General features: G+C 41.8%; 1 protein-coding gene across 1 annotated transcript in view; it reads left to right on the forward strand.

The window, feature by feature from the left end:
• PDE11A (phosphodiesterase 11A) overlaps positions 1–21,314 on the forward strand; it is a 422,322-nt gene that overhangs the window by 265,475 nt on the left and 135,533 nt on the right. Inside the window, exon 10 of the mRNA XM_027556915.1 lies at positions 15,295–15,345. Coding sequence (XP_027412716.1) covers positions 15,295–15,345 — 51 coding nt within the window. The remainder of the gene's footprint in view (positions 1–15,294; positions 15,346–21,314) is intronic.

Below are 21,314 nucleotides of genomic sequence, written 5' to 3' on the forward strand. Positions count from 1 at the left end.
TTGTGTGCATGCACAGTCATGTCCGACTTTTTGTGACCCCCACGGACTATAGCAAGACAGAGTCCTCTGTCCAGGGAATTTTCCAGGCAAGAACACTGGAGTGGAAATTGCCATTTCCTCCTCCAAGGAGTCTTTCCCACTCAGGGATCGAACCTGAATCTCCTGCATTGGCAGGTAGATTCTTTACCCCTGTGTCACCAGGGAAGCTCAGACAATATCATTACTATTTAGCAAATGAGCAAACTGGGGTTCAGGAAGATGTAGAATCTTGCTGAGAGAGGTTTTATGGCTCGCTTTGCACAACTGGAAGCGGAGCCAGGGTTCAAGCTCAAGTCTGTTTCAAGGGGCCACGCTGTGCAGATTGTGCCGCCAGGCGTCCTTTAGGGACTGTCCTGTCAACCGCAGGACTGCATTTACCACTGGAGCTTTTGACCTGCCTCGAAGTGGGTGGGAAGAGAGTCAGAGTAAAGGGCCTCTTCATGGGTTGAGGGACACATAATGAAGAAGAGCCAGTTGATCCACAAGCTCAAGTTGAATAAAGCACCTTGGGAATGAATTGTCCTCCTCCTCTTTTGCCTCACTGAAAGTTAGGACCTTTATTTATCAGTAGGGAAACTGTTCCTTTCTGTCCTACAGCGCAGATTCTAGGAGTGATAGCCTGGGTCTATGCTGAGCACCAGCAACGCCATCTTTAATTCCGTCTTGACAGAAGCAAATGCTGGGCCGGGTCAGTTGGCACGGGTACTCCTCAGTGGGAGAACTGCTTTCTGCAGAGGAGCAGCCCCGCCCTAGGGCCTGCTTCTCTAGTGACATGCTGGCCTGTGAGACCAAGCTGAGTAAGAAACTGACCTTCACTCAGGATCTTACTCAGGATCTGGGTGCCGAGTGTCTTGATAGTGCTGTAGTACAGGGAGCAGAAAGGGGCTGCCGCTTTCAAAAGGTGGTAAATCACACCCAGGAGCCACCCACTGGCTCCAAGCCCACAAAGCCTCCCTCCTCTCCAAACCCACCAACTCCCTGCACGCTGCTCAGTGTGTACATACATGTGAACCTGCCAGCCCACATGGTCCAGCCTCTGGCCACAGCCTGGCAAATAGCCCCCACCCTGAGGTGCACTCAGAGGACGCCAATCTGGGGAAGAAGCCCGTGCAGGTCCTGGCAGTGGGCTGGGGCCGGTGGGGTGCCTGGGGGAAATTCTGGGGTGCCTGGAGTTTAGTCTGGGTGATGCCAAGTACCTGCTACATAGTCTGGGTGGACCTGTCCCCTGGACCCCAGGGACTTTTCTCCCCAGGAGGGTGGACCACAGCCCAGGAGCGCCAGAGCTGAGCCCTTCACTGCACAGTGCAGACTTGGATGGCCAAGGTCTCGAGCAATACCATTGTCCAAGTGTCACAAAGAGGAAGACAAAGCCTGGGCACTCCCATGGTTCTGGTCCTTTCTCCTCGGGTAGGGCTCTTTTTTCCAGGTTCCACAGACCTTGATCCCCACTTCTACTGTCCTGGCCCAGCTGCTGTTCTCTAGCTCCCATCCAGTCTTGTCTACCTCCAGTCCATCTTGTATAGCAACTGGGATCCTGTTCAACATGTAATGGGAATCTGCTTTTCTTAGTTTACGAATAGGCAAAACTACATAATATATCTCGGGGGAAAATGCCTTGAAAGTAGGGGTGGCGGTCACATCTGGAGGGGAGTATAACTGAAGAAGAGTGCATAAGGGGCTGTCCGGGTCACAGTCAATCTCTCGCCCCACACTCCTCTGTGTCTTCCCACTGAGGACAATAAAAATCCTTTATTAACTTAGAAAGCTCTGGATGGCCTGGCCTCTACCCAGCCCTCCCTCCTCACCTCAGGTCTCCCCTGCCTCACCCACATTGGCCTCCAGGAAACTTCACCTTGCACCCCAAATACCTTGCCTCTGCCTCTTGCCCTGGCTAGCTCCTTTCTATTTTCTGGGTTTGGCTTAAAGTACCATCTCAGAGAAGGAGTCCCTAACCCACTTTCCTGCCACCTTCCCACACTCTGCCCACCCCCCATTGCCTCTTTCAGCACTTTGCTAGTTGACTTTATAGACATTATTTCAATGCATCTGTTTGCCTGTTTAGTGTATATCTCTACTGCTAAAGCAGAAGTTCCATTAAGACAGGGACCATGTACACAGTGCTTGGTGCAAATCAACTCCTCAATCGATTTTTAAAAAATTTATCTTATTGAAATATAGTTGATTTACAATGTTGTGTTAATTTCTGCTGTATAGCAGTGATCCAGTTATATACACACATATATATTCTTTTTTATATTCTTTTCCATTATGGTTTATTACAGGAAGTTGAATATGGTTCCTTGTGTTACGCAGTAAGACCTTTTTGTTTATCCATCCTATATATAACAGTTTACATCTGCTAATCCCAAACACCGAGTCCGTCCTTCCCGCACCCTCCTTCCCCCTTGGAACCACAATCTGTTCTCTGTGTCTCTGTATCTGCTTCTGTTTTTGTAGATACATTCCATTTGGTTCATATTTTAGATTCCACATATTAAGCAATATTATATGGCATTTGTCTTCCTCTTTCTGACTGACTTCACTTAGTATTAGTATGATAATAGCATTATTTCATTCATTTTTATACCCGAGTATTCCATTGTGTATATATATACACCACATCTTCTTTATCCATTTACCTGCTTATGGACATTTAGTGTGTTTCCACGTCTTGGCTATTGTGAATGGTGCTATGAAGAGTGTCAAGATGCATGTATCTTTTTGAATTGTTAGGTTTTTCTGGATGCATGCCCAGGAGTGAGATTGCTGGATCATAAGCAACTCTTGTTTTGTGGGTTTTTGAAGGAAACTCCATACTGTTTTCCACAGTGGCTGCAACAATTTACATTCTCATTAATAGTGTAGGATGGTTCCCTTTTCTCCATACCCTCTCCAGTATGGGGGGGCTTCAAAATCACTGCATATGGTGACTGCAGCCATGAAATTAAAAGACTCTTACTGGACAGCATATTAAAAAGCAGAGACATTACTTTGCCAACAAAGGTCCGTCTCGTCAAGGCTATGGTTTTTCCAGTAGTCATGTATGGATATTAGAGTTGGACTGTAAAGAAAGCTGAGTGCCGAAGAATTGATGCTTTTGAACTGTGGTATTGGACAAGACCCTTGAAAGTCCCTTGGACTGCAAGGAGATCCAACCAGTCCATCTTAGAGGAGATCAGTCCTGGGTGTTCATTGGTAGGACTGATGTTGAAGCTGAAACTCCAATCCTTTGGCCACCTGATGCAAAGAAATGACTCATTTGAAAAGACCCTCATGCTGGGAAAGATTGAGGGCAGGAGGGGAAGAGGGTGACAGAGGATGAGATGGTTGGAGGGATCACCGACTCAATGGACATGAGTTTGAGTAAACTCCAGGAGTTGGTGATAGACAGAGAGGCCTGGCGTGCTGCAGTTCATGGGGTCACCAAGAGTCAGACACAACTGAGTGGCTGAACTGAACTGATTAGTGATGACGAGCATCTTTTCAAGTGCATTTTGGCCATCCTATGTCTTCCTTAGAAAAATGTCTACTTAGGTCTTCTGCCCATTTTTTTGATTGGGTTTTTTGGGGTTTTTGTTATTGAGTTGCATGAGCTGTTTGTATATTTTGAAAATTAAGCCCTGTCAGTCACATCATTGGCAAATATTTTCTCCCAGTCTTTTCATTTTGTTTATGGTTTTCTTTGCTGTGCAAAAGCTTATAACTTTGATTAGGTCAAACATATGTTTATTTTTGTTTTTATTTCTGTTGCTTTGGGAGACTGATCTCAGAAAATGTTGGTAGCATTTATGCCAGAGAATGTTTTGCAAGTCCTTAATAGATACTTCTTGAATGAATGGCTCATGATCTAGATACTCAACTGCTTGTATACTATTCCCTGACTTACTCCCTCAGATCTAATCTTATCTCTGTAGCCACCAACCTTGCCCAGACAGCATAAACGCTGCCCTTTTTCACTCTTACTTTTGAGCTTCTCTTTCCTCCATGGCAACTGTTTGCCCTTGTGGCCCTGGTCATTTTGACAGTGACCCAAACTAGGCCTCGTCCCTTCTTACTCGTTTTACTCCAGGGGTAGCTTCCAGCAAAACCACACTACTTCAAACATAAAGTTCTCTATGGTGTTCCTGCACAATCAATGCAAATAATCAAGGTATTTCTGCCCAGATCACCAACCATGGTAGTCTTGTTGATTATGCAAAAACCATGAGGGGAGAGGTACGGAAAATAAATATATATTCAATAACAAGCTACTTGAAATATGGCATTAAGTGAAATCAGATCTGGCATTAAGAAATGTCAGTTCCAAATATTTAAATTATAGATTTGAAAAAGCCTTGACACACATTATAGTTGTTTTAGAAGCAGAAATAACCAATCCAAGTTGTTCAGTTAGTCCAAAAGAATGCTATGTTCTCTTCTTTTGCTATTAACAAATAAGAAAACAAGCAAGCAATGAGTTCATTAGAAAAACACTTGTGAAATATTAATACTCTTAATAACCTACATGATTAAAAAAACAGCCTCACTTTCACACATAACGTGGGGAGTTATGCAATTGTGAGAAAGGAACATTTATTTTGAAACAGTTATAAATTATAGTGTAATATGCATATATAGAGAGCTATATTAAATTACAGTAAGAATTAATCCAAAAAAGACTTTTGAATTTAAATGTTAATGGCTGAGATCTTTTATGAGAGACAACTAAAAACTTCTTAAAAATTAGAATTATCGCCATGTGCAACTTTTTGGAAAGAAATAGCCTATTTCTTTCACCCCAAGGACATTAAAGTGATTGAAATTGGTAGCTAAGCAGTTCCTAAAAGCTATGGAACTGAATTAACCCAATAATAACCTTTCAGTTATAATAATTTTCTTCTATGGGTATCACAATATGTTTAGTCAAATCAGCAATGATTAATGACCATATGCTACATGTACTACATATGTTAAATATAAAGAAGGTAATAAGGTTATACTATAATCCCACTCATTTGAAGATCCTGTGTACCACACACAACTCTTTGAAATACAGAAGAGAATCAGGAAAGAAGCAAAAATGGACAAGCACCATAAAATTCACAGGCTGTGGTTCATATATTGGATTCATTTGCCCTGATTTCAAAAACAATTCTAATTCTACCTGCTGTTTGACTGACCGAACCATTGTGGTAATCTTTAGAGCCCATCACCTGCTAAGCCTGCTGTAGGGTTATACCTTCCACTCCCTCGAAGTTAAGTAGAGCCATGGAACTTTCTCCAGCTGGTGAAATGTGAGTGGAAAATGCAAATATTCCCTGCCCTTTCCTGATAGGTAAACTGAGACTCAGCGAGTTCGGATAATTAAGGGCTCATGGACCAGGATTATGAGCCCAGGCCATCTAACTCCAGCGTCCCTGTGTTCAACCAACAAGCTATGTTGCTTCCCAGCGCTGGTGTACTAAGTGACCACAGAGTAAGAAGACAAAACTACTGAATGGAAGAAAACGACCTGCTGTAAGAACGCTGTAGATAATCCATAAAGCAATTAATCCACATAAGCAAAATCAAGTACCACTACTGACCCCTGTAGACAGGGAGAAAATGAAGTCATTCTGTAAACCAGTGCAATACAGGGGATAAATTCTGATTTCTGGGCCCAGAAATGTCAAAGAGTTGACTTATTTTACACAGGATCTTTACCAAATTGCTTGCATAAGCCAAAGTGTTCTAAATAAATCCAATGAAACTAATTTCACAGCGTTTTTATCTCCATTGTCAATGAAACTCAGAAGTGTAAAGAAATATAGTCATGAAAGCTAACTAGCAGAATAAAACTAAAGAAACATTTCTAAGCGTCTTAAAAAGAAAGCTATTCAAATCATACTGGGATTTGGGAGAAGACCCAAACCACTTTATTTCTTTCATTTCTGCTCACTCCTTCCCTCTAATCTAGACATTTTAAACCTAGAATCCATCGATGGGAATCAGAACAGTGGTTCTCACGGTGTGGTTCCCAGACAAGCAGCAACAACCTCTGATGCTGGGCACTTGTTAGAAATGCAGGTTCCACCTTAGCTGCTCTGAACCAGGAATTCTGGAGGCAGGCATCTCTGTTCTGATGCATGTTAACGTTTGTGACTCACTGAGCTAATGAATGACTTAAGAGATATATGAGAATTTCTGAAGTGTAAGAATGTAGGTGAAAAATTATCTAACTTTGGCATTGGGATTCCATGGGAAGATTCTTGACAAGCCCTCCCAGGATAGTAAACATATGAGGGAATAAATTTTGACTGCCTCCAACAACCAGAGGGTGTGGAAAACCATTCTGTATGAGAAAGGAATAGAATTTTGTTATTTTACATTTGAAATGGAGAAATAGGGGAGAAAAGGTGAAAAGGAAGTTTATATTGGAGACAGCTCCTGCTGTTGTTGTTGTTCAGTCGCTAAGTCATGTCAGACTCTTTGTAATCCCATGGACTGCAGCATGCCATGCTTCCCTGTCCTTCACTATCTCCCTGAGTTTGCTCAAACTCATGTTCATTGAGTCAGTGATGCAATCTAACCATCTCATCTTCTGCCACCTCCTTCTCTGCCTGCCCTCAATCTTTTCTAGCATCATGGTCTTTCCAAATGAGTCAGGTCTTCGCATTAGTTCAAGTTCAGCCACCCAGTCGTGTCCAACTCTTTGCGACCCCATAAATTGCAGCATGCCAGGCCTCCCCTGTCCATCACCAACTCCCAGAGCTCACTCAAACTCACATCCATCGAGTCAGTGATGCCATCCAGCCATCTCATCCTCTCTTGTCCCCTACTCCTCCTGCCCCAATCCCTCCCAGTATCAGAGTCTTTTCCAATGAGTCAACTCTTTGCATGAGGTGGCCAAAGTACTGGAGTTTCAGCTTTAGCATCAGTCCTTCCAAAGAACCCCCAGGACTGATCTCCTTTAGGATGGACTGGTTGGATCTCCTTGCAGTCCAAGGGACTCTCAAGAGTCTTCTCTCGAACCACACTTCAAAAGCATCAATTCTTCAGTGCTCAGCCTTCTTTATGGTCCAACTCTTATTTATATCCATACACGACTATACAGACCTCTGTTGGCAGTGACATCTCTACTTTTGTAATGTGCTGTATAACTTTGTCATAGCTTTTCTGCCAAGGAGCAAGTGTCTTTTAATTTTGTGGCTATAATCACTGTCCACAGTGATTTTGGAGCTCAAGAAAATAAAATCTGTCACTGTTTCTGCTTTTTACCCATCTATTTGCCATGAAGTGATGGGACCACATGCCATGATCTTAGTTTTTTGAATGTTGAGTTTTAAGCCAGCTTTTTCACTCTGCTCTTTCACCCTCAACAAAAGGCTCTTTAGTTCCTCTTCACTTTCTGCCATTAGAGTGGTATCATCTGCATATCTGAGGTTATTGATATTTCTCCCAGCAATCTTGATTCCAGCTTGTGATTCATCCAGCTGGGTACTTCGCATGATGTACTCTGCATAGAACTCCTGCTGAGCTCTTCCTTGAAAATGAAAGTGTTAGTTGCTCAGTCACGTCCAACTCTTTGCAACCCCATGGACTGTAGCCTACCAGGCTCCTCTGTCCATGGGATTCTCCAGGCAAGAATACTGGAGTGGGTAGCCATTCCCTTCTCCAAGGGATCTTCCTGACCCAGGGTTTGAACCCGGGTCTTCTGCATTGCAGGCAGATTCTTTACCATCTGAGTCACCTTCAGATCAGATCAAATCAGATCAGTCGCTCAGTCGTGTCTGACTCTTTGCGACCCCATGAATCGCAGCATGCCAGGCCTCCCTATCCATCACCAACTCCCGGAGTTCACTCAGACTCATGTCCATCGAGTCAGTGATGCCATCCAGCCATCTCATCCTCTGTCATCCCCTTCTCCTCCTGCCCCCAATCCCTCCCAGCATCAGAGTCTTTTCCAATGAGTCAACTCTTCGCATGAGGTGGCCAAAGTACTGGAGTTTCAGCTTTAGCATCATTCCCTCCAAAGAAATCCCAGGGCTGATCTCCTTCAGAATGGACTGGTTGGATCTCCTTGCAGTCTAAGGGACTCTCAAGAGCTTTCTCCAACACCACAGTTCAAAAGCATCAATTCTTTGGTGCTCAGCCTTCTTCACAGTCCAACACTCACATCCATACATGACCACAGGAAAAACTATAGCCTTGACTAGAGCCTCAGCAAAGCACTGTATGAAGCACAGTGCTTCATACAACTACCAGCAATGAAATAAAACTGCTGCTGCTGCTGCTAAGTCGCTCAGTCATGTCCGACTCTGTGCAACCCCATGGACTGCAGCCTACCAGGCTCCTCCGTCCATGGGATTTTCCAGGCAAGAGTACTGGAGTGGGGTGCCATTGCCTTCTCTGAAATAAAACTGGGGCCTCCTATTTCCTCATAGCTCAATCAGGAAAGAATCTGCCTGCAATGCAGGAAACCTGGGTTTGATTCCTGGGTCAGGAAGATCCCCTGGAGAAGGAAATGGCAACCCACTCCAGTATTCTTGCCTGGAGAATCCTATGGATAGAAGAGCCTGGCATGCTACAGTCCATGGGGGTCACAAGAGTCAGACACAATTTGGTGACAAAACCACCACCAGTAAAATTTATTTGCCAGGATCGGAAAAAGAAGACCAAAATATCTATCACAATGATTTACACATAGTACATACACAATACAATGATTTACACATAGTACATACACAATACATATACGCTGATGCGAACTACGAGTGTGGCCTTCTTTCCTGCAGACAGTAGTTAAAAGGCAGCTGAACTGATGCCATTCTGACAATGGACTGTTTTATTTATTACCCTAGATTCTGCAGGAATCTCTTATTATCCTTTAAATTCCAAAAGAGTTGGTCTTTTTTAGAATATTAAAAATCTGTTTTATGACAGATATAGCCCAAAGGCTGTGATAACAGGTCACTCAGCAGACACAGTTATTTGAAGTCATCTTTCTGAACATTTTATTCCATTAAACAGCAGACACTTTCTTAAATATTTAACAGTAGAAACTGGTGATTTCTCAGTTTCCCCGCATTTGTCCAGTTGCAGTGTCTTTGAAGCCTATCATCCTCTTGTTAAGAACTTCTAGAGAATGGCTCTTAACTCAGATAGCCCTTCTATCAAGTCATCCCAAGTCAATTGGCTTTTCATTCCTTGTGGTTTGCCACCTTTGGCAGAGGCCTGCTGCTGATCTCAGAGTTTCTTTACTTCTTCTGAGCTCATCAGAATAAAGTATTTGCAATTTTACTACTACTGCTGCTGCTGCTGCTGCTAAGTCTCTTCAGTCGTGTCCGACTCTGTGCGACCCCATGGACTGCAGCCCACCAGGCTCCTCCATCTATGGGATTTTCCAGGCAAGAGTACTGGAGTGGGGTGCCATTGCCTTCTCCGAATTTAACTGCAGACCACCTTAACTCTGATACCAGTTTTTTTCAAGTGCCACCAAGTGTCGCTTTGCCACCTGAGCTGTAAATACATCAGTAAATATTCAGGCCTCCCGAGACAACCCATCTGGGTCCTCAGCAAGGTCTGCGTTCCTTCTCCCTGTCAAGTGGTTCTTTATGTTTGTACTTCTGGCAGCCAGCATTTGCAATGGTTCATTTCTCATTCCAGGAGCAAATGGCTTCCTAGATCCACAATAAATTAACATTCAGTACTCTCTTGTCAGAGATTTGCCCTCCGCTACTTAGGGGCAGTTCCTGGGATTGCAAGGCAAGCATTTGGCTCTGATCTTGAACCGCATACGGCAGAGGGCAAGGCTTGCTACCGTGGTCCTATTTCATAGTTCTGCTCAATGTTTTCCTTTTGAAATATAGTTAACTGTCTTTTCCTGCTGTGGAGACACGGCACAAAAACATGACTTCTTTAGTCTGTTGTGCATGGGTCTAACAGTTGCTTTCTTTTACATTTTCTTGCCTCTGTTTCTTTGTTTTGCTAGGAGCAAGTTCAATCCAAAAGATAATTAAAGTTGGTAGTGTTTTGCAAATAGTGATTTATTTTTGGAACTATAGAGATTTCTTCGGTCAGAGCTCACCCATGAAACTGAGTCACTAGATTTTACTTTAAAGTATTTTCGAAATGAATACAGCTACCAAAGATAAAGCTATCTGGAATAGACATTTTCTTGTGAAAGTTTAATGTTTGTTAAATGCTCTGTGGGTCAGCTGTTTACTTTTGTAAGTAAACTTTATACAAATTCTATTTAGCTGTCAAAAAAATCTTGTGAGTGTGTATGTAATGGCTAAACTCTCATAAACTAATGATGTTCTTCATAGAGGAAATGTATATATAAGATTTGCAAATGCTTCTTTCTTAAAAACCATTACAGTACATTCATTTAAAGCTTTTTTATTCTATCAAATATATTATTACTCAGAAATAAATAGTATCTCTAACTCCTTGGTATGAAATATATAGCTTAAGGAACTCTTTTAAAGTTAATGTGCTCTAGAAACATGGAGGAAACCTTAACTTATCCATAAGGGTTTAGCAACAATAGTAGCTTAAAAAATAAATTCTTTAACTTGTTTTTTTATTCTCCACCACAGAAACTTGCATTATTTTTAGTCATCAGCCGTGCCTTGTGGTCACATCCCCATGTGCACACACACATATAGTGATTCTCTTTGGAATATTGGTTATGCTATAAATAATCAGGAATTACTTTGATCTGATTATATTTCCTTCGATGGCATCCATAGATTAGTCTCAGATCTTAGATTAGTGAGGTTATTTGACTTTGCTGAAAATACTCTAGACTTGAGATATTTGGTAGGTTTGCCAGATAAAATACTGGGAAGGAAAAGTCACTGGGAGGGCTTGAGTGAGGAGCATGAAAAATTTTGGAATGTGGCTTAAAGTTTTCCATACTTGTTTCCAGCCTTTTTAATTTTGAGAGAGGAGAAGTAAGGTTACTGGGTAAAAACAGAAAGATGCCCAGTTAAATTTGAACTTTAGATCAACAACAAATAATATTCTCAGTATAACTATGTCTCAAATAGTGCAGATATTAGTGATTTATCTGAAATTCAAATTATATGGGGTGTCCTGTATTTTTATTTGTTAAAACTGGCAACCCCACCTACACTGTTCAGTTTATGCTCTAAGACATATTATGATTTTGTTGAGGAAAAGACATAAATTAAGGCCACTAATAATACAAGCAGAGAAGCATATGAGAAATAGATTCTTTTCTTTGAAGATTATTTTCTATTGCACGATTCATTCAATATTTGCTGAGTGCCAACTAAGTATCAGGCATTCTTCTAGGGACAGGATATCCATTGGCAATCAAAACGAGATTTGATCCTTGCCTTCATGGTGCTTGCAGTCTAGAGGGGGAGGCAGGGGACGAACAAGCTGACACATAACTCCAGCTGTGATAAGTGATGTGAAAGAAACAGCCTGTGAACACAGAGAGTAATGGTGAGTGAGCTGGTTTCTCAAGGCACAGACTGAAGACCTCATTGAAGAGGTAATGTTTAACCTAATTTCAGAAGGATGAAAATATAAACCAGGAGATAAGGGCAAATAAGGCTCTAAGATGGAAAAGAGCTTGGTGTATAGAAAACCCTAAAGGAGGTGAGCATGTCCAGAGAATATATAGAAGAGAATGCACGGCATGCAGTGTGATTTGAGAGGGCGCCAGAGGCCACATCGCGATGTTATTCTAAGTGTAACCACAGTCACTGATGACTGATGAGTTTTCGGCTGGAGGATGGCAAGATCTGATTTATATTTCTTAGGTACCACTCTGGCTGATGTATGCCAAAGAGATCAGAAGGGGTCAGGGTAGAAAGATGATTGTCAGGGCCCAGCTAGGAGAGGATGGTGGACTGGGCCTGGGTAGGTGGTGGTGAAACTGGAAAGAGTCAGGATACGGGAGTGGAAATGACATGTTGTTTTGCTGGATTCAATGTGAGGGAAAGAGGAAGGGGGAAAAAAAAAATCAAGGATCACCCTCAGGTTTTTCTACTGTAAATAATTGATTGGATGAAGTTCCATCATGTTGCTGGGAAGACTAGGAGAAAAACAGATCAGTGACATCCATTTCCCATGGCTCCTGTAACAAGTTAGCACAAACTTTGTGGATTAAAACAACAGACAGAACTTTATTATCTTGAAGTTCTAGAGGTCAGAAGTCTGAAATGGCTCTCCTTGAGCTAAAATCAAAGTGTGAGTAGGCTGTGTTTCTTCTAGGGGAGGCTCTGGGGGACAGTCTGTTTCCCTGCCTTTTCTAGTTTCTAGAGGCTTCCTGCATTTGTGGGCTCATGTCTCCCTTCCGTCTTTAGAGTTAGCAATGGAGCGTCGATATTTCTCATGTCACATCACTGATTCTGACTCTCCTGCTTTCTTCTTTGACTTATAAAGATTCCTGTGACTATATTATGTTCACGTAGATAATCCAGGATCATCTTCCTATCTACAGGTTAGCTGATGAGCATCCTGACTCTCCTGCTTTCTTCTCTGACTTATAAAGATTCCTGTGACTATATTATGTTCACGTAGATAATCCAGGATCATCTTCCTATCTACAGGTTAGCTGATGAGCATCCTTAAATCCACTGGCACCTAAATTCCCCCTTGCCATGTAACATAAATATGTGCACGTTTCAGGGACTGGGATGTGGACATCATGAGGGGACGAGGAGCATCGTTCTGTCTACTAAAGATGGGAAAATCAGTGGGCATGTTTAAGCATGTTAAATTTGAGATGCTACTGAGTCAGCCAAGTTGGAAGTTAACAATGTAAACAGCAGGTTATGTGGATTTGAAACTCAACGAGAGATTAGGGCTAAATTTGAAAGTTGTCAACCTATAAATGGTATATAAGGTCATGAGCATGTGTGACATCACTGAAGAAGAGACTGAGTAAATGTCTCCATTTAGAGTTCAAATAGAGGAGGCAGGCTAAAAGAGAACACAGAGAAAGAACAGACAGGAATGTGGTATGACAACCAAAATAGTGTGGTGTCAAGAAGACCCTCTTCAAAAACGGCCAGAGCAATCACCTGCATTCAATGTTGCTGCGAAGTACATTTGCAGATCTGTCCAGAGAGATTTGGATTTGATAGCAAGAAATCGAAAACCTTGATACAAGCTGTTTCAGTGAAATTATGAGGGAACAACCAAAGCTGATGCAGTTTGAGGAGAAAATGGATGTGATCCCTGACCACAGGTGATGAGGGAAAGTCCTGAGTGTCCCCACAGCCTCTGCAGACGCTCAATAGGAAGAGTGAGATGGTCACATTTGATCAGAGGCTTTACTACAGTAAGCAGCTAGGAGCTAAGCAAGGTCACTGTTGTGCATTTCTGTCTGGTCAGGGTTGCATGGTAGCTGCAACGCTGGTATACATGAAGGGGGTACAGATGTTACTAGGTTCTCAGTGCTGTGCTCTGTGTGTAAAGCAGTCCTGAGGGTGCCTGGAGCAATGACACATGATCACCTTCCTGATGCATTCCAGGAAACCCTTTAGGACCAAACAGCAGAAACTGCTTGGAAGGATAAAATCAGAGCATTCTATAGCAGGGTGCAAGGATCTCTTGTCCTGTGGAATCTGCTTTGCTGGCTTGTTGCCCTTCTAGGGATTCTTTGAGGGGACAATGTCGCCTCCTCCTAGACTGCAGTTTACCAAAGGGCCTGCTCCTCATGAACAAGGTACTCTTACTAGCTGATGATACATCCCTGCTCACCAACAAGAGACTGTCCGTTTCAGAAGAAATGTATTACTTTACTTTTCAGAGCAAAGTATGCACTAAGAAAGCTGTAGTTGAAGAGGGATTTAACCTTTCTCAGATTTATTTGATATTTGTACAGATTAAGGATGAAACTGGTAGCATATGTATAATGTGCTTGTGTATGCACACACACACATAGTGTTTGTGTGTGCGTGAGTGTGTGCATTTGCCTCAAAACATCCAGTACTGACTCATGGAAATGTGAGTTTATTTGTTCTACAGAACAATAAGTCTGGAACAGGGCAGACCAGGGTCAGCTTCATTTCTCTTTCCCTTTCTGCTCTAGATCTGTAACAAGGCATCTATTCACGCTTATGGCCATAACCTCATAGATGACAGATTTTGCTGAATGTCTAGGCCTTACAGCTGTTTTCCAGGGAAAACAAAGAAAGGATACAGGCAGACCCAACACTCCCACATATATTTCATCGATCAGAGGAATGTCACACGGCCGCCCGACATGATAACCCCTAGTGGCAGGGAGCCTGCCAATTGGGTTTTTGATTTTCAAACTCTATCAGTAAGTTATGAGGCGATGATAAAGCACAAAAGCTGATTTCTTGCTCATGTGACACAGAATCAGCAGTGTGTTGGCTATGGCTCAGCTCCATGCATCTTCTTCACCTGGAGACCCAGGCTGAGAGGGGCAGCACCTCTCAGGGCCATGCCCGTCCTGTGGTGGAGGGAAGAGAGCATGGCAGAACCACATGATGGCTCTTAAAGGCTGTTCTCAAAGGTAACATCATCACTTTCCTCCACCATCCATTGACTAAAATAAATCATATACTAAAGCTGATGTCCATGAAACAGGTACATATCATCCTCTTACAAAAAACATTGCACGGGACTTCCCTTATAGTCCAGCAGTTAGGAATCTGCCTTCCAGTGCAGGGGACATGGGTTCAATTCCTGGTCAGGAAACTAAGATCCCACATGCAACAGGGTGAGGCCAATTTAAAAGAAAATTGCAGATGATTGGGAATAACAATATATCTTTCCTAGAGAACAAAAGCAGGCAAATAAGAATAGACCAGACATGGAAGTTGAGTCAGCAAATTACAGTGTCTGCCACAGGACACACACAGAGACACACACACACAAATATGCACATATATACGTGTGCACACATACATATACCTTTTAATTTATTTGCATTTCAAAGCGTTTCATAGGAGAAATATTCACACCTTGGGAACTGTAATCTTGAGCCACATCATGTCCCTTGGGTAAAATAACTACTTATAAAAATATCCTGGTATAAAATACGTAGCCTTTAATGTGGACTGTCATTCCATTCCTCATTGTAATAGATTTCTCTGTAGTTGCACAGAAGATAATCTGTATCACAGATGGTTACTGGGAGTTGCTCATCATACATTAGCACCCACTATTACGTCAAGGTGGTGTACTTGAACAAAGTTTAGTTTTGTGCCAGGAGAATTTCAGAAAATTAAGTCATGTTTAGTTATTGAAGTGGTTTTTTTTTTTCCTTTTTTTCTGAACCAGGTGCTATCTTATCATGCAACATGTTCAAAAGCTGAAGTTGACAAGTTTAAGGTAAGGAAGCAAATAGTGCATAAAGTTAAACTTCCCGGGGCTTTTGGACTCTTTGTATCTTGCCTCTAAACTAGTCCTGCCCTCTGGCTGCTGGGGAAATAGAACTGGGTAAGGCCCATTTGCATATTTCAGTTTTAGAGGGGAAAAGGAATTTATGTATAACTGAATGGCCCCTTCCTAATCATTTAAATGATTCAGTATTTTTTTCTTTCCTTTTTTAAGTATGCAGGATATCAGAAAAAAGAAATCTGTGTAATATAATGAGAATCAGGATGCCTGATTTTGGCATTTGTCTTACCTCTTTCTGTTCACTTAAAATCTTAGGGTATATATCTTCATCTGTGAAAAGAAGTAAAGAGATTAGAATAGTAGCTACCATTTACCAGCTGCTTACTATGGACCAGGTACAATACAAAGCATTCTATCTGTATTAATCTGTCTCATACTCCTATGAAGTAGGTACTCTTTTACAGATGAGCAAACTGAAGCACAAAGATATTGAGCAGACAGGCCAATGTCAAACGATTGTAAGAGGTACAGTCAAGCAATCTGGCCTTAGAACTGGAGTCCCCTAACCACTGTGCTACACTGCCACCCAGCAAGACCCCCTTCCAGCTCTGACATGAGTCTCAGACATTCCTTTCCCCTTAGTCACCCTCCTTCCCTTCAAGGCAGGTCAGGATTCTTGCTCCTCTCCCTGCACTTCTGAGTGGTCAAAACAGGGGAGTATGGGCAACCTGATTTTCCCTCCTTTGGGAAGTTTAGGTGTCTGTCTTTTTCAGATTTTTGTGGAGGTTCAGAGAATTATCGGGCTTCCCTTGTGGCTCAGCTGGTAAAGAATCCGCCTGCAATGCAGAAGACCTGGGTTTGATCCCTGGGTTGGAAAGATGCCCTGGAGAAGGGAAAGGCTACCCACTCCAGTATTCTGGCCTGGAGAATTCCATGGACTCTTTAGTCCATGGGGTCACAAAGAATCGGACACAGCTGAGCAACTTTCACTTCACTTCACTTCAGAGAATTATCAGCTAAGTTACTACAATCATAAGAAAGAATATGTATTTGTAGTAACACTTGATGGTGGTTACTCTTGAGCATGTCATTTGAATGTGAATGCATTTTGTCTTCCCAGGAAAAAATGGCCTGGAGACCTTTGGGCCTCATGATTGAATCAGATCATTAGGGTTCAGTCACACTACTTAAAAAAAGAAAACAAGGGAAGACCCTAAACTCACAGCAGGGATGAGAGAACTGCTAGGAAAGTCAGGGAGCTGCATGTGGGCAGCAAACAGAGGTGAACTGCTTGGACTCCATCCAGGGACATGGTTTCTCATTGGCTTGGAGAGATTCTTAGGAAAAGACCTGCCATGATGACCCAGATCAAGAAAGCCATGGTGCCAGTGAGATGACAGCAGAGAACAGAGGAGAAGACAGGGCAATCAAAACCACAGCAGTCAGGGTCTGTTTGCTGTGGAGATCAACATCCCACATACGTGAGCAGCAGCAGGGCAGGGCTTTTTACATACTTTGTTCTCTGTTCTATCTCTACTGCTGTTCACCATTCTTGGAACATAGTAGCACTCAATAAATACTTGTCAAATGGATGAATGAATGATTGAATGACTAAATCAACCCCAAAATCTTTCGTGTTCTATAACTCAAAACAGTTATTCATTAAGAAAAGGTTAAAAAATATGGTGATATATAATTATCTTTATTTATTTTTATATTTACTTTTATAGATTTTGTTGTTTTTTCTTTATTATTGAAGTGCAATTGCTTTACAGTGTTGTGTTAGTTTCTGCTGTATAAAAAAGGGAGTCAGCTATGTTATATTTTATATATTTTTATATATATTTATATATATTTTATAAGCATGCCCATCAAAAATATTAAGGCTTTTTTAATCACATTGAGTTATGTAGACATTCCATATAAATATTTTACTGTTTTATGTTTTATACTTTTACTATTTTATAATTATCATCATTGCTGAAAGATGGAAGGGGCAGGCAGGGAGAAAAATAGCAAAGCTCATAATGGACTAAATATGATGGCAAGAGCTATGTGATGTGACATGTCCAGTACTGAAGCAGCCGAAATCAATAGCTGTCTACTTTCTAAAAGTCCTGCTCTATGCTCAGGCTTAACTCTTTCCTTAGAATAAGGAAAACACATCGTCTTGGAATTGCTGTGCTTCTTTATTTTTAGCTCACAAACATACTAAAAATATGAAGTATTTAAATTTGAGGGAAAAAAGCATTATTTCATCTTAAAATGATCAAGATTATTAACTAAACTGATTTATTCCAGATTTTTATCCTGTAAGATATTAGTGAATATTTTATTAGAATGTAATTGAGATATAGTAGATAATTTTAACTTAGTGGCTTTTTTTCTTGAAATATAAAGTAAATAAAACATTATCATAATTGGTAGCTGATATCTTATAATTGCAGCAATAACATGTAAATGTAGTGGGCTTAAAATAATCCTGCACATAGAAAAGTATTTACTGAAATTTCACACTAGAGTATGTGCAATGGCAGTTTCCTAACATTGTAGCTAAGTAACAGTGAATAAGTGCTTTGTCTTACAAATAAATTATGCATATATTAAAAATATTATAACCTTGGCTACTACCATACTTTTTTCAACAGAGCTGCGTGCTAAGTCGCTTCAGTCATGTCCAACTCTTTGCAACCCTATGAACTATATCTCGCCAGGCTCCTCTGTCTATATATATATATATATATGTGTGTGTGTGTATTTATAGAGAAAGGGAGGGAGAGAAAGGAGAAATTTGAAATGTAGAATCAGAGTTATCCATGAGATTTCATAAGTGGAAGAATGGCTGAGTTTCAAAGTGTTGTGTTATACCCAGTTGGGACCAAGCTAGTGATCAGTGATTCAGAGATTAGGTCAGAATTTGGGGAGAAAATGGTTTCATCATTGACTGCTAAAAAGATCTGGAGGTCAAATACTCAGATCAGACTCCAGTTGCAGCCTACGATTCACCACATCTGGGATTCAGACATGTCTTAAAGACCAGTGAGATGTGGTCTGTTTACATGAGAGTCCTCTGAGTAAAAACTTCTTCCTATTGGGAGTTGAGGCCATGGGCTTCAGTGTCTGGAGAATTCCAAGTTCAGCAATGGAGTCTGCCTCTTGGATTTGTCCCTTACTCCAGCCTACCATGAATTCATGTTCTCAGCTAAGGACGTGAGTGGACACAAAAGGCATGGACTTAATATAGTTTCAGTGAATTAAATGCCCCCAAGAGCACAGGGATTCCAGAGTGTCAGTAGCACACAACAGGATACAGCAGCCCAATAGAAGGAAGCATTACTATGACCAGAGGCAAGGCACCTCCCTACCAATATGACCAGCAGAGGCTGAGGGACTCACTGCAGACTGAGTGGTCACATCTTAAGGACAAGAACCTTGAGAGATGGAGAGCCCAAAATCCTGGAGGGTATGATACATACCATTCAGTCAGTTCAGTTCAGTTCAGTCGCTCAGTCGTGTCCGACTCTTTGAAACCCCATGAATCGCAGCACGCCAGGCCTCCCTGTCAATCACCAACTCCCAGAGGTCACTCAACTCACGTCCATCAAGTCAGTGATGCCATCCAGCCATCTCATCCTCTGTCATCCCTTTCTCCTCCTGCCCCCAATTCCTCCCAGCATCAGGGTCTTTTCTAATAAGACAACTCTTCTCATGAGGTGGCCAAAGTATTGGAGTTTCAGCTTTAGCATCAGTCCTTCCAAAGAACACCCAGGACTGTTCTTCTTTAGAATGGACTGGTTGGACCTCCTTGCAGTCCAAGGGACTCTCAAGAGTCTTCTCCAACACCACAGTTCAAAAGCATCAATTCTTCAGTGCTCAGCCTTCCTCAGAGTCCAACTCTCACATCCATACATGACCACTGGAAAAACCATAGCCTTGACTAGACAGACCTTTGTTGGCAAAGTAATGTCTCTTCTTTTTAATATGCTGTCTAGGTTGCTCATAACTTTCCTTCCAAGGAGTAAGCGTCTTTTAATTTCATGGCTGCAGTCACCATCTGCAGTGATTTTGGAGCCCAGAAAAATAAAATCTGACACAGTTTCCACTGTTTCCCCATCTATTTAATATGAAGTGATGGGACCAGAAGCCATGATCTTAGTTTTCTGAATGTTGAGCTTTAAGCCAACTTTTTCACTCTCCTCTTTTACTTTTGTCAAGAGGCTTTTTAGTTCCTCTTCACTTTCTGCCATAAGGGTGGTATCATCTGCATATCTGATGCTATTGATATTTCTCCCGGCAATCTTGATTCCACTTGTGCTTCTTCCAGCCCAGCGTTTTTCATGATGTACTCTGCATATAAGTTAAATAAGCAGGGTGACAATATACAGCCTTGACATACTCCTTTTCCTATTTGGAACCAGTCTGTTGTTCCATGTCCAGTTCTAACTGTTGCTTCCTGACCTGCATATAGGTTTCTAAAGAGGCAGGTCAGGTGGTCTGGTATTCCCATCTCTTTCAGAATTTCCCACAGTTTATTGTGATCCACACAGTCAAAGGCTATGGCATAGTCAATAAAGCAGAAATAGATGTTTTTTCTGGAACTCTCTTGCTTTTTTGATGATCCAGCAGATGTTGGCAATTTGATCGGTAGGTCAGTAGGTGCCCAATATGCTACTGGAGATCAATGGGAAATAAACTCCAGAAAGAATGAAGGGATGGAGCCAAACCAAAAACAATACCCAGTTGTGGATGTGACTGGTGATAGAAGCAAGGTCCGATGCTGTAAAGAGCAATATTGCATAGGAACCTGGAATGTCAGGTCCATAAATCAAGGCAAATCAGAAGTGGTCAAACAGGAGATGGCAAGAGTGAATGTTGACATTCTAGGAATCAGCGAACTAAGATGGACTGGAATGGCTGAATTTAATTCAGATGACCATTATATCTACTACTGTGGGCAGGAATCCCTTAGAAGAAATGGAGTAGCCCTCATGGTCAACAAAAGAGTCTGAAATGCAGTACTTGGATGCAATCTCAAAAATGACAGAATGATCTCTGTTCGTTTCCAAGGAAAACCATTCTATATCACAGTAATCCATGCCTATGCCCCAACCAGTAATGCTGAAGAAGCTGAAGTTGAACAGTTCTATGAAGACCTACAAGACCTTTTAGAACTAAACCCAAAAAAGATGTCCTCTTCATTATAGGGGACTGGAATACAAAAGTAGGAAGTCAAGAAACACCTGGGGTAACAGGCAAATTTGGCCTTGGAGTATGGAATGAAGCAGGGCAAAGGCTAATAGAGTTTTGCCAAGAGAACGCACTGGTCATAACAAACACCCTCTTCCAACAACACAAGAGAAGACTCTACACATGGGCATCACCAGATGGTCAACACTGAAATCAGATTGATTATATTCTTTGCAGCCAAAGATGGAGAAGCTCTATACAGTCAGCAAAAACAAGACTGGGAGCTGACTGTGGCTCAGATCATGAACTCATTATTGCCAAATTCAGACTTAAATTGAAGAAAGTAGGGAAAACCACTAGACCATTCAGGTATGACCTAAATCAAATCCCTTATGATTATACAGTGGAAGTGAGAAAAGATTTAAGGGACTAGTTCTGACAGATAGAGTGCCTGATGAACTATGGACAGAGGTTCGTGACATTGTACAGGAGACAGGGATCAAGACCATCCCCATGGAAAAGAAATGCAAAAAAGCAAAATGGCTGTCTGGGGAGGCCTTACAAATAGCTGTGAAAAGAAGAGAAGCGAAAAGCAAAGGAGAAAAGGAAAGATATAAGCATCTGAATGCAGAGTTCCAAAGAATAGCGAGAAGCCTTCCTCAGTGATCAGTGCAAAGAAATAGAGGAAAACAACAGAATGGGACAGACTAGAGATCTCTTCAAGAAAACTAGAAAGATGGGCTCAATAAAGGACAGAACTGGTATGGACCTAA

The sequence above is a fragment of the Bos indicus x Bos taurus genome, chromosome 2 (genome assembly GCF_003369695.1).
Source record: "Bos indicus x Bos taurus breed Angus x Brahman F1 hybrid chromosome 2, Bos_hybrid_MaternalHap_v2.0, whole genome shotgun sequence".
Classification (NCBI taxonomy): Eukaryota; Metazoa; Chordata; class Mammalia; order Artiodactyla; family Bovidae; genus Bos; species Bos indicus x Bos taurus.